Source organism: Vitis vinifera, chromosome 10 (genome assembly GCF_030704535.1).
Source record: "Vitis vinifera cultivar Pinot Noir 40024 chromosome 10, ASM3070453v1".
NCBI classification, from domain to species: domain Eukaryota; kingdom Viridiplantae; phylum Streptophyta; class Magnoliopsida; order Vitales; family Vitaceae; genus Vitis; species Vitis vinifera.
The window spans coordinates 22,529,583-22,543,903 of NC_081814.1; the positions used below are offsets into that span (position 1 = coordinate 22,529,583).

The window sequence follows — 14,321 nt, forward strand, 5'->3', positions numbered from 1 at the left end:
CACCAAGCTACTATACTATATGGACTGTCAACCTTGAGTGGATATTGAGTTTGTGTCAATTTCAACAAGAGGTTTTGACCTATAGGTAAAACCCTAAAGTGATCATATACCCCTATGAATTCAGTCATTGTTGATGGAGGCTGGTGGAAACAGGTATTCTCAATAGAGGCACCATGATATCTCATAGGATTGAAACAGTGTGTCCCCTTAGGTGATCCAAAGGACATATAATCATGAAATATGTGGTCATAGTAATTCCTTTAGTGGAATTTGACATATGCTCCTTGGAGCTAGTGTATGTCAATTGATCACATAATAAGTGGGATTTGCAACTCAAGGATTAGAGAGGTAATCTTAATAGGTGATTTACTACCTTGTTATATTACAGACACCAGTTCATAGGGAGTTTGTATGCAGTGGAAGTAGGTCACACACCCGAGTACTTGGTGTCTCGCTGTAATATACATAGTGTATTGGAGTGCAGTTGACTCTCTATAATGGGATGTTGAGTCAATTTCAGAATTTGATTTTGAGGAATTCAATACTCTTATGGATCTCAGCAGTCCCCAATCTGAGCTCATATTCCTTGACGGCATGGTTTATGAGGGTTGGATGGGTTTTTAGTTCACTTTTGTGCATAAAAGCGTTTTGGTAATTAATCAAGGTTTCATAGGGATAAGTGAGTGGTATCTTTGGAATGGGCTGGTTAATTAATCAATTAGCAACTTTTTGGACTTGATTAAGTGACCCAAGCCCATGGTGGGCTTAAGTCACTTAAGCCCAATAGGAAGCCTATAAATACTCCTTTAGGGGTTAAGGTTTCCTTGTCTTGCCATTTTCTGCCTATAGTCTAGAGAGAGAACCCTTGAGATCTCCACCATCTTATTACCTAGGCACAAGAAGGAGTCATCGGGCAAAAGATTATGGTGTTTACGAGATCCATTACAACTTTGAAGTTATCTACATTAATTAGAATCAGTCCAGGAACATCTGGATCAAATGTATGTGACTTTGTTCTTTAAATCTATGATTTTTGTGGTATCAATATTGGTTTTTGAATACCTGGTTTTCCACTGCGATAGATTTAGAGAGCCTGGGATAGATGCATGCACCTTACGAGATCCAAGGCATGGGAACGGAGTAATCTAGGATTCCTAACAATATTGAATATACCATGATGGCATGGGTTATGAGGGTTGGATTGGCTTTAGGTTCACTTTTGTGCATAAAGGCATTTTGGTAATCACACAAGGTTGCATAAGGGTAAGTGAACAAAGTTTTTAGATTGGGTTAATTGATTAATTAATAGGCCTTATTGGATTAATTAATTAATTAGGACTCATTTGGGGTAGATTAAGTGACTCAAGCCCTTAGTAGGCTCAAATCACTCAAACCGAATGGAACCCTATAGATACCCCCTTGAGGGTTAAGGTTTTCATAACTTTTCCATAGAGTTATCTTCCACCTCTAAAAAGAAAGAAAGTCATAGTCTTTACCCTCTTTCACCCTCACCGAAAATGGGCTAAGGTCGTGGTTCGAGTCATTAGGTAGAAGACTTTGACTCTATGAGACTTCCTACGATAACAATCTTCATTTTCATTACATGGAACAGATTTGGGAACGTACAAATCTCAAGTTTTGTTTTTTGTTGCACATTCTTAATCCAATTTAGTTTTTTAAAAAGCTATTTTTTTATGTTGTGCATAGGATTTAGAGAGCCTTAGGAAGATTTGCATATACCTAACTAGGGGTGGGATAAGGAACAGAGAGATCTAGGGTTTCCAACTCTTCCCTCCAATTATGAGGTAATGCACTACAACCTTAGATGAATTACCCAAGTCCATAAACCGGTTGTAAACAACTCATTAACTTGCAAAAAAATCATAACTTAAATCTTTCATACAACTTCTAATACACTCAAGTCATATACAATAAAAATGATGCAAGCCTAAATGCTCGAATAAATCTTAATATCGTTAATAAATAGAATTTTGGAAACTCAAGTCTAACTTTACTACATCATGTCTTACTTTTAAGGGTTTTATTTCAACATTACTAATTAAAAAATTCCAGTTCAGAGTAAGGAAAACATATTACATTCCTCAAAACTAACACATCACTCATATTGCTATTACCAAAACAATTCAAATAGTAATTGATTTCCAACATTTAAATGGAGTACCAAAATAGAAGTTTATACCAAAATTCTAATAAAGACAAATTTCCCACCCTAACCATCATTCCTCAATCAAACTAAAAGTACTTGAAAATTGGTCAATGAAAGGGAATGAACTCAAAGCCCATTAAGTAATAGATCAAAATTTTTAAATATGATTACAAATAAGGAAATACAATTTAATCATCCTTTTCATAAAAATCTTTGAAGTTTGAACATGTTAAGAATTCAAAACTTTCCAACCAACATTTTTAATATTTATGTCAATTATAAATTTCATATCAAATCAAATGGTTTCAAAATATTTTTACTCTAACTATCAAATAATAAATGATGTCTGATTAGATGAGCCTTTATAAATGGGTAGCTAGCCTCAAATATTGTTCCTTTTTAAAATGAATGAAATCAAACTCTACTAATACTAGTAACCTCTAAGAAACATCAAGAGGTCATATGTCAATGCAATTACATTTCTCACAAAAGAATGTAAAGTTCAATATATAACAATACCCCTATTATCTAGAGTTAAACAAAGTAGAGTCAAATAATTTTATTCCATTATTCGAACTTATGAAAACCAAACATGATATCTCTAGTTTTTTTCTTTTGTAAATAATCAAAGATGATCAAATATATTTTTCATGCAAAAATGTATTTGATCCATGTAGATAAACAAAAGAACATTTTATATAATTTGAAATAACATATAGAAAGAAATATTTTCTTTTATAAAATCTACATCAACTCCCTTATCTCAAAGAAGCACTCAAATTCCTTAAAGAATTTACCACTTAAGAAATTAATCCTCACCTAATATATCATAAGTTAAAATATAAAAAAATAAAAATAAATAAAAAAAATAAACAACAACAACTATTACTATGGACTAATTACCAACATTAATATAAAACTCTTGCTCTTAAATCTAATCCCAAGAATCTATCAATTTTTTATTTGGTTTAAACTAAAACAATAAAAGAAAAACCTATTCTTTTTATTTATTTGAACTAAACTAGTTATTATTATAATTTTATTCTTCTCCTCATTTAAACTTAAACCAACAATCATCTTATACAAGTAGAAATCTCATTCCAACACCAAGCACTAGGATAATCCCACGCAACACCTATGCAGTAACTTTTATTATTATTATTATTATAATCTCTTCACAGTACAGTTATCCTATCTACTCTATTTCCCACAATACTACCATGATACAACATTTCATCTCCATTGTAGTCATTCTTTTTCTCATTGTTACTATTATAAATTTCCCTTATAATCTAAGCGTGATATAGCATTTCATCTCCATTGTAGTCATTCTCTCTCATTATTATTATAAATTTGTTTCTCCAATCCCTTATAATCTAAGTTTTCATCTCCCCTACACACACATTGTGCATTTTTTATTTTCTTCAATCATCTATCACACGCACACATCTCAACTTCTTTCACTCTTTCTTTCTTTAATATTAACTTAGATATGCTTATTTTCTTTCTTGTTATTTAATTTTTACATTCTGACATATATTATTTCCCTTTATTGATTTCATAGATCTACTCATTCCAATAACTTTGTTTTCACAAGTACAAGTCATCTTATAGTTTACTTATGAAAAACCATTTTGTCCTGGTCGTCCTATGCACAGCCTACTCCAATACCATGTCATATCTTGTAGCATAGCCTTTTTATTATTTTTTTTATTCTTCCATTATAGTTGTTCCATTCAATTCCACACTAACTTTTCCTTTATTATTGACCGACACTATAACCAACAAATATATTTATGTTTTTTTTTTTTGGAACAACCCAACTTTCTCTATCTTAATCAATGAATCCCCCATATTCATATTTTTCTAATTTTTAATATTAATATATTTATATATATATTTTTAATTAAATATAGCAAAACCTAACCTAAATTTTTTTTCCCAAAATTATATTTAAAATTTTCAAACTAATTAATGAATCTAAACTACTAATTTAAGATTAAAATCTTACCGAGAAAAACTAATCTTCAAATTCTAAGTTTCCAAAATTAGTAATATATATGTATCTCATGAAGTTTAAATTTATTCCTTCCATTTATTCTTTTATGACTAAATGCAAAGCAAAAAATTGTTACCTTAAAATTAAATGTTTAATTCAAAAAAGAAAAGAATGTAAAAAATGTGTATAGTATAAACTAAAATAATATTAATATATAGTTTTATTTAATATTATAATATATATATATATATATATAATTCTTTTTATAAATTTAATGGAAATATTTAGTTAAAAAGGATGAAATAATCCTTAAATCGAAAATCTAATTCATCCCATGTTTTTTATGAAAAAATAACTCATTTTTGACATAAATACCCTTTTCTATTTCAAGTATTTACATGTTGATTTAAAAAAAAAAGGTTATTTTTACAAGAATATAATGAGAGTATTTTTGTCCAAATGATGCCAAAAAAGGATAGAAGGTTAAATTTCAAAAATTAGGTTTTAAAAGACCCTTTTAATCAAATAACACAATTTAATAGCACAAACTAATATTTTTTACTTTTAAATATTAAATATTTTAATCAAAAATATTATTCATGGAGAAATGAAAAAATTACTTAATAAATTATAAGATGTAAAATAATTTTCAAATAATACTAAATATGATAAAGATTTTGTATATATATATTTTTTAATAATGAAAACTGGGATGAAATATATTTTTTATTTTAAAAAATATAAAATATGAAAATAAAATACATATTTATTCCTTTTATGAACTAGTCATGAACATGGTATGACAAATGCCAAAGGATAGGGTCTACAAACCAAACATGAGAATCATCAGCCAACCAAACATAACATTGAAATTTTATGAATGTGTAAAGGCCTAGTTTGTGCGTGAACACGTGATCTTGTATTCATGGGGATATATTACATTCAACTTTTGCTTAAAATTGAACTTTTAATTGGGCACTCCCAGCAAATCGATTGAGTATTAGGGAATTCAGTACTTTTATACCATAAAATTTATAAGAAAAAATGTTTTAAAAATAATAATTTTTTCTCAAAAGGCCTTTAACCTGCCTGATAAATCCAACTTAGGGCACCTAGAAGTTGAAATTAAAGAATTTTGGAAGAAATTAAGAGCGGACAACATAAATGCTAGTAAGGCCATGGACAAAGCACACCCACATACACAAATTGAGTGAGAAGGTAGACGCTGTGGATATGGGCAAGGAATGGCATATACGAAGCAGAGGGTTCATTTACAACATTTGGATTTCCGTCGACATGGATGGTCAGATGTCCATTTTTCTATTCTTCTTGCCCCGTGTAGAGCCAGAAGAATGCACAGAATAAAACCTGACATAGGGGAAGAATCTACTATCTTGTATGTACAATGCCCATCACTGCCTCTTTGTTAAAGTCTTCTTCAGTCCCTTGATAATCTTCCCAAACCACATCAAGTTCATGATACCTAGCACTGCTGGCACCATAAACACTAGGAAAAACCCAAAGATGTGCATCTGCTTGACCTGCCAACCAAATCAAGTGGCCTTGAAATCATTAGATGAAATTAATTATAACTTGGAAGTTATACACCATCCATGATTCCAGAATTATTGGCAGCAGAGATTTATAGCTCAGAAAACAATTAGCAACACATCATGAAATTTTCAGAAAACCGATTGTGAGATGCAACAAGATTTTCAGGAACAATTCAGAAAGCAGTCAAGAGTAGGGAAAATCGGCACACGCTACAGCAAAACAACTACATAAAATAAACATCAGAAAGCGAAGGCGGTCACAATTTTCCATTTCAAGGTATCCAGGAATTTTACAGATGAAAAACCAGAAATTATGCATTATTATTTATATTTGTGAACAATTCACGAACATATGCAATAAGGTAGGGTTTCACAGTCATCCTCCATTGGGCTGCCAATGGAACTGAGAAAAAGGAAAGAACCTGTGGATCTTCCAACTGTTTGGGTTTAGAATGTTTGTCAAAATTTCAATATTTCCTCCATCCCCCCTCCCCTCCCCCACTGCTTTCAACAACTAAACAGATCATCAATGAAAAAAGTCAAATAATATCTGACCTCTTGAAAGTTCTGGAATGATAATTTACCAATTTCGAATGCCAGACTAGTTGGAGCAAACAGAAAAAATATATATTTAGATGTCAGACTATAGAGCCTGACAAGTGAAAATTCTGTCATTTACAATTACCTGATCATAGTGCAAGTATACGTGGTAAAACATGTAAACGAACAGAAGAACTCTTGCAACCTGCAATCCATAATTTATTTTAGCAAGAATGTCCAATAAATGATACAAGTTACTGCAGGAATAACACAAAATGATGTCATGAGGTTGCATAGATAGGTGTCCTGCAAATCAAGCACTTGGCCGTGTGGTGCTTTGTTGCATAGGTTCAGGTACAAGTATTAAGTGAGGGTATGCATCAAGGTATTTAATCCTTTGCATCCCAAAATCTTAGGACACAGGGATTCAATTGAAAAGATCTCAAGAAGGGTTGTGCGTACTTGAATAAGGTATTGATGAAAAACAAATTAACACTAAATATAAGTACACTAAGAGAAGTGTAAGTCATCTATAAATAATACTACATGGTTAATTGTAATTGAAGATTATATTTATTATATCATTTTTATTTTAATAAGATGCTAAGGCTATTTTACTTTGATATATATATATATATATATATATATATTAATAGGATGCTGAGAAAAATATTTAAGAGAATATTATAGCAAGAAATTTTGATTAGATTAAAATTTTAAAAGTTTCTGTTGATTTTCTAATAAAAATTTCCTAATAGATTAGTTATTGATTAAATATGTCATTCATATTTAATTTCTGACAAATTTTGTCTTTTTTATATTAATTATTATAGTTATCTTTAAAGTTTATATGATATTAATTATTATATTTATTTTTAAAATTTTTCTATTATATTTTTTAAAAAAAAATAAGACTATCTTTAAATTTTACCTATTATAATTTTATAAAAAAAAATAAGAAAGACAAAAAATGGTGCAATTACAAAATTGATTTAAAAATTCCCTCATTTATTATTAAAATTTATTTTGATGGACTCACACCCACATAGTATCGTTTTGACACAGTATTTTGGCCGAAAGTAAAGTGCCTGTGAATCCTCAGTGTGGTGCAATGTGTAGTATCATCAAGACAAGAACAGGACCTACCAATGATTTTATCAACCATGACCTCATGGAATTTCTAGGAGTCCAAAGTAACAGGGAACAAAAGAAAAGAAGAGTGAAGGAATTGGTGGTTTGTTCACTCAGTAATACCAAGCATCTATGATTGGCTTGCATCACAAACTAATTCTAGTAACCCTAAGTGACCACTCCCATTTTGTCATGTAATCATCAAAAAGGCACAAACACAAATCCATCCTTCCTAACATCCGTTTGGCAGTGCTTTCAGTATAAAAAATGTTTTTGAAGAAAAATAAAACATTTGACAAAATTCAGAGAGCACTTAAAAAGTTGAAAATTCACTTGCAATGCTTCCTACAGAAACACTAGATAGATAATTGACCTAAAAACACTTTTAAATAAAACACTTTTACAAAAAGCACTTCAAATAGAAATACTGCCAAATGCACTTTTAGTCGGTCAAGTAGGCAAAAGCCAACTTGATTTGATGAGTTTAACCCATCTAATTTGCACAGTCTTTTTCTAAATATCCACAAAAAACTCTCAAGGAAAGTATCTTATTGAAACTGAAAGACTGCAATAACAATATATTTAATATTTTCAACTTGATCAAGTTATTGACTCATCACACGGTGGATCATGATCCCTCTTTGATGCTTACTTCGTGAGTTGTGCATGGTTGATAGAAATTATTACTGCAATCTGGAAGGTCACTATATCAAGTCCACCAAACTCTACCCTAGTTATGGATATGCTCTCGAAATTAAAACATTTCTTTTTAGCATCACATATTTTAATGCTTTATGAGAATTATTCTTCTATTATCACTCATCCATGCTTGACCAAATTCTAAAACTCAAACTCTTTAGTTAGGTCAGAAAACTTACAAGACAAGCATATCATTTTAAATTTTCTGAAACTAGATAATGTTGTTCAGTTGTAGGACAGATAAACAAAGTGCAAGCACAAAAAGGATGTGACATGAACTGTTCTTATTAGTCAAAATGTTGAAATCAGCAGCACTGGCTATTTGACATAGTTGGATTATAAAAAAGCTCAGTGATAGCCAGAACCATAAACGCCTATATTATGCCAATGAAGCTTAATAATCAGGACTGAACAAACTTAAAGCAATAATACCCACTAGCAAAAAATGAGTGCCCTTCTCCCACAGTGGATATCAAAGGGATTGGATGAGATCTAATTCTGTGATCAAAAGTTTGGCTGATGATATAAAATGGGTAGCTCAACCTTTTGTATCCTTGATTCTATTTTTTTTGATGGGTCCTTTTGTATTCTTGATTGTTGAAACTAATAAATTGAATGTTCTCATACTGTGACACCTTTAACTCACCAGCCAACCAAAAAATATAACGATGCCATTAATGAGATAGGCACTGGACCTCTTCATACCAGCTGTGTCAAGGTACCTTCACATGGATCAGGGAATACATCAAAGCCAATTTAAAAGAAAGCCTTAGAAGAGATTAACTAGTCTGAAACTTACCATCTCATGTTGATCTCTGGAGTCGTAACCTCAGAAATAAGGACCATGTATGTATAAAGCTGCCCCTCTCCAGACATCATAGCATATGCTACAGCAATTGCAGAAAGAGAGTGATGGACGATCTGAAATTGGATGTTACAATATTACATGCCAGTAACAAGTCATATTGACAGGCCTTTGTATAGAAATATTACATGCTTTTACTATAAGAATTTACATATTATTAGATAATCTGTTACATTTCCATTCTATATTTCCTATCCAAATTACAGATTCACCCTGATTTTAATTAACCCAAATTTCATTCAATTTTACAAACGCAGGTGAAATGGACACTTTTAACCTGTATGTCAAGAAAGTACAAACAATTTGAGTTTAATTATCTTAGAGATTAAATCTAGAGGTCAAGGTCAGTAACTTCATCGCCCCATTGCTTATAATGAGATTTTAACAACATATTCTATTAATCGGAATGAAGGTGAATCAGCCAAAAAGGAAAATAATAACTAAAGGACATAACAAATAGGACCAATGCAGGGGGTTTGAGTAAAGAAAGAGAAGTATAAAAATTCATTGTATTGAATCCACGGTTGATTGAAGGAAAGGAAATATGCTCAGCTTAATTGTATTTGTAGATCATACACTTACATATTCTATACCACCCAAAGAAGGATATAGCCAAAAAATCATTCCAATGTCTGCAAGGAAGTAACCAACAGATACCTGTGAAAGGATTATATTAGATCTATTGTACAAAAGAAACATCATACGCGATTTGCAGTTGCAAGTCAATCTAAATAAAGCATACCCAAGGAACCTTCAAATAGAGCTGCTAAATCCACAAGCAAATTCATTCCCAACATGTTCAAAAACATGCAATGTAACCATAACCTCACCAGTTCCCACATTAAAGTTGTTAAGATGCCATCCACAAAAGGGGCACATACCACCAAAAAAGCAATAAAGGTGAATTGCAAAAATAGAAGTACCTTTTCTATAATACCTAGTAGTAATTAAATAAATAATAATAATTATGTTAGTACTCAACCTTAAATGTGTTTAATTAGAGGTCAAAACTAGTTTAACATAATCATATTTAATTATGAGTTAAACTTTTATTAAGGCTAATTATGATTAATTAGTAGCTTAAGTTCGTGTATTAGCTCTATGAGGGTTAATTTTAATTAAAAGGAATTGAGGGACTGATTGATAGGTGTAAAAGCATAAAAAGTTAAAAGTAGGGGGATAAAGTGCAATTTGGAAAATATTGTGGCCTTAAGGCTTGCCACCTCATGCTTGCTTTTAGACCATATATAAAAGAGTGGCTTGATTTCATTTGCAGCTCTAATCTCTGTGGAAAACTGTTGGGCATAGAGAGACAAATTAGAGAGAGAGAGTGAAGGAGAGAAGGGGAGAAAGGAGACAAAGGCTAGCGTTTTTGGTATATTTGAATTCCAAACAATCTCTTGAAGCAAATAAATGATAAAGTTTATTTGAAAACTAAATTTAATTAGTTATAATCATGTTTTAGTTATAAATTAAAGTTAATTAGGGTTTTAAACATTTTAATTTAAGCCTCTTTTAAAGGAAGAAGCAACATGCTTACTTGTGTAGTTGCTTTAATTAATAAAATAATAATTGGTTTGAAATAATAGTAAATAGGGTTGATAAATTATGTGATTTATTTGAGCTTATTTGTGCACTTGGAGCATGCTAATTGATTAGGCTTAGGGGTTATTTACTAACCTTAAATTTTGACTTAAAACTTCCTATAGAATAGAGAAAGCGGAAACAAAATTATCAACATTAAATTTCTAAAATTAGCAAAAAGGGAAAATGTCATAAACCATACTTGTGTAGTTTTCTTTTATGGCTGGAGAACCTAAAGTATATTGTTTTATTTCAGTTTCTTGTAATAACTAAGGGGAATAGTCTACATAGAAGAGTTCCAAAGGAGAAGTCGGTGTAAGGTAAGAAATTTTATATCATTCTATTATGTATCCTTGTTTTCTTTTCCTAAAGTATTTATTGAAAATCTCTGTACTTAATATAATTTTATGAAGCATTTCAATGTGTTGTGGTGTTCTTAGTATATTTGCATCATTGTTTTAAAATGTTGCAATGTTTTTGAATATGAATTGGTATGAGGAATTACCACTTCAATATTGTGGAGATGGTTCATTGTATGGTTACACTGCAAATATGATATGAAATAATGGTAGATAATATCCAAAGGACAGATTGATATGTGGGAAGTATCTATGAGAAGGTGTAGCACTATATTGGATATTGTTTATGTGGGACCCTAGGTCCCTGGGTGAAAATCCCTAAAGCCTTAAGGAAGACACTTTGATATGGGTGTATGGGGTTGGTTCTACCACTAGGTTTTAGTCCCTAAAGATATGGGGTTGGTCCTACCCTTGGGTTTTAATCCTAAAAGATATAAGGTTGGTCTTGCCCTTGGGTATTACTCCTAAAAGACACGGGATATGACTTGTCCTTAGGTGATAGTCCCAAAATAGTCATTTTTTATGATAAAGCACCTTTTAGAGCATGGACAAATGATATGCACATTGGTGGGAATTATCAGCTCAGTATATGTGAGAATGGATGAGGCAAAGCAGAGATGGAACCATCTGCAACATTTATGCATATTTGCCATTACTGCATAATTATATATAAAGTTTACAATGCATGTTGTTGTATGTTTGTTTTAATTTGATTCACGTTTTCATGGATATACATAGGATGATTATAAACTATCCTACTAAGTTGTGAACTCACCCTATCCTTTTCCCTCTAAGATGCGAGACATTTTAGTAAGATTGATGCTTGAGTTTTACATGTAATGCTGATTAGATATTGTTTTGCTCATGTTAAGAGTCTTTTCGAGGCTTTTTGCCTTTATATCATAAGGTGAATGATACAAAGGCAAAAAATGATGTAATTTATAGGAAGAAATGATGTAATCTATGTTTGTTTTTGAACACTTGTAATATGGGTTACACTTAGTGAACCATGGGGTTTTGATATGTACAAAGTCATATTGTACAAGTTTTCATTATCTGAAATAGATTATACTTTGTTAATTAATCGCTTCAAAGGTTTATCACATGGTACCTACTTCTTTATAATAGGTCTCCACATCCTTATTTAGTTAAAATAAATAAATAAATAACAGATGATATTTTCAATGAAATGAAAGGTGTGCCCCTCTTATGAGATGGAAAGCAATGAAATTGTAAAATCAAGAACCAAGGGAGACATACACCCTGTACTGCTAGGCATTACCAACTAGGGGTAATCATAGTTGTCAAACTTATGGTACAAAATGCAATTCATACAATTTCATGTGTTTTGTATGTACAATATGCTTACATCACAACTTGATTGTGTCTTATGATGCATGTGACAAATGACATTAAATATTATATGTATGATATGAACACATTTTAACTGCTTTTGAAAATTTTAAGGGGGAAAAACCAATTTTATAAGATGTTAAGAAAGTGCCTAATTTAGAGCCTGATTCTGCCTGAATATATGCTTGATTGAGGGGAGCATTTTCTGATTCTAATTATATTTTATTTTTTATCCTACTTTGTACTTTATCTTTCCTTGTTTTTAGTTTCCCATTTTTACAGTTTCTTTCCCTTTGTAAATCATTCACCATATGTATTCCTAAAATTAGCATGCTACTGTAAATAGGATAGTCTCCCTTCTTTACGTAATTTTTCATAGGTCAATGACTGATTCAAATTTAGATTCCTAAATAGAAATCATACATGGTATCAGAGCTCTAGGGTTCCTAGGTTCAGGTTTATCTGGCCTCTATCACCTCATTGCTACAACACCAGTAGCTCCAAAAAAAAAAAAAATTCTGGTCTTTGTCTCTTTTTTATGTTGAAAAATAACACAATTTTTCAGACTTTACTCACAGGTCTCTATAGCCTTTTCCCTTGGTCTTTCATTCACCATGTCTATTTATTGCCTAAAATTCTTTTCCTCTACTCACAAAAATTTGGCATCGGCTGCAGCCAAGTACACTAGTGATCAATCCAACAAATCATCACAATCTGGTGGTAGAAAGGGAAAGAGGCTTGGTGGTGTGATTATTGCAAGAAATCAAGGCACACTCAAGACTCATGTTGGAAACCTCATGGCAAACCTTCTAAGAATAATAAAGGAGGATACAACAGAGATAGACCTGGTTAGCACACTAACTAGGCCTATGTTGTTAACTCTGAAGCCAAACCTCAAGAAAGTCCTGGTTCAAGCAATCATGAATAGGAAGCCTCGACATACGAAAAAGTTTAGGTTTCTTCACGGCTAACTCAAGACTCCCACATGCTCAACCTCCTACACACAACTAGGAGACATTTTTAAAGCTTTGAATGGTTCTAGCAATTATTTTTCTAACCTCTGGTTACAAACTTTAGGGCTGTTGGAAAACATGAAGTATTTTTTCTGATTTGATTATGAACTAAAATCAAGGAATTTGAATAGAAAATCAAATCACATTTGTATATATTTACAGTAAAATAGGAAAGTTAGAGTAACTGTACAATTTTTTTTTTAATTTCCTTAGCCTATTTCTTCTTTTCCCCCCTCACTGTACAACTTTTATAAATAGGTTATAATTCAATTAAATCAATAAGAATATATCATTAGAATTGTAATTCCAGATTTAATGGTATTAGAGCCATAATTTTTTCTAGCAATTTCTTCTTCTTCTAAGACTCCATTGTCATTTCTCTTTTGAAATTTTTTTTGGCCTTATCTTTTCTTTTTTCTTTTTTTCTTTTTTTTTTTTTTTTTTTTTTTTTTTTTTTTTTTTTTAAGAAATAAAACAGGTATTAATTATAGTTAAAAAGAACATGAGAAGGATGAGAAGTTCTCCCCACAATCACAAAAATCTAATAAAAAACGATTGAACACCTCGACTATACAAGGGTCATATACAAAAAGGTTAAATCCACTTAAGAACATACATGGATGTTTTTTCTAGCCCACATTACCAATTTGTCTTTTTCTTCCATTAATAATGTCAAAGATCTCAAATAACCCCAAGTCTAATTCTTCTTCAAATCTATCCAAAATCGATATCAGTTTTGAAAATTTCACACTTCATATTACAACAAAAAAATTAAATGGAAAATTTTTGTCATGGTCCCAATCTACCAAACTTTTCCTAATGAGTAGAGGAAAGATGAAATATGTGCTTGGAACCATCAAAGAGCTGAAAGAATCAGACCCTGAATTCTAGATCTAGGATGCAGAGAATTCAATGGTCATGTCATGGTTGCTGAATTCTATGCAAATTCAGCAACTAGAGATTAGGAAACCTTTTCTTTATCTCTTAATGACTAAGAAGGTGTGGGATGTTGCATTATGGACCTATTCAAAGAAAGGAAACGTTACTCACATCTACGA

At 31.3% G+C, this 14,321-nt stretch overlaps 1 protein-coding gene across 5 annotated transcripts in view; it reads right to left on the bottom strand.

Annotated features, from left to right (window-relative positions):
• Positions 1-5,159: 5,159 nt before the first annotated feature.
• Positions 5,160-14,321, bottom strand: part of LOC100251457 (uncharacterized) — a 38,560-nt gene continuing 29,398 nt past the window's right edge. For all 5 annotated transcript variants that reach the window (XM_010657629.3, XM_019222694.2, XM_019222693.2 and 2 more), the window contains 5 exons: positions 9,537-9,611; positions 8,889-9,010; positions 8,736-8,811; positions 6,405-6,464; positions 5,160-5,707 (listed from right to left, as the gene is read on the bottom strand). In XM_010657629.3, the coding sequence (XP_010655931.1) occupies positions 5,579-5,707; positions 6,405-6,464; positions 8,736-8,811; positions 8,889-9,010; positions 9,537-9,611 (462 nt within the window). In that variant the 3' untranslated portion in view covers positions 5,160-5,578. The remainder of the gene's footprint in view (positions 5,708-6,404; positions 6,465-8,735; positions 8,812-8,888; positions 9,011-9,536; positions 9,612-14,321) is intronic.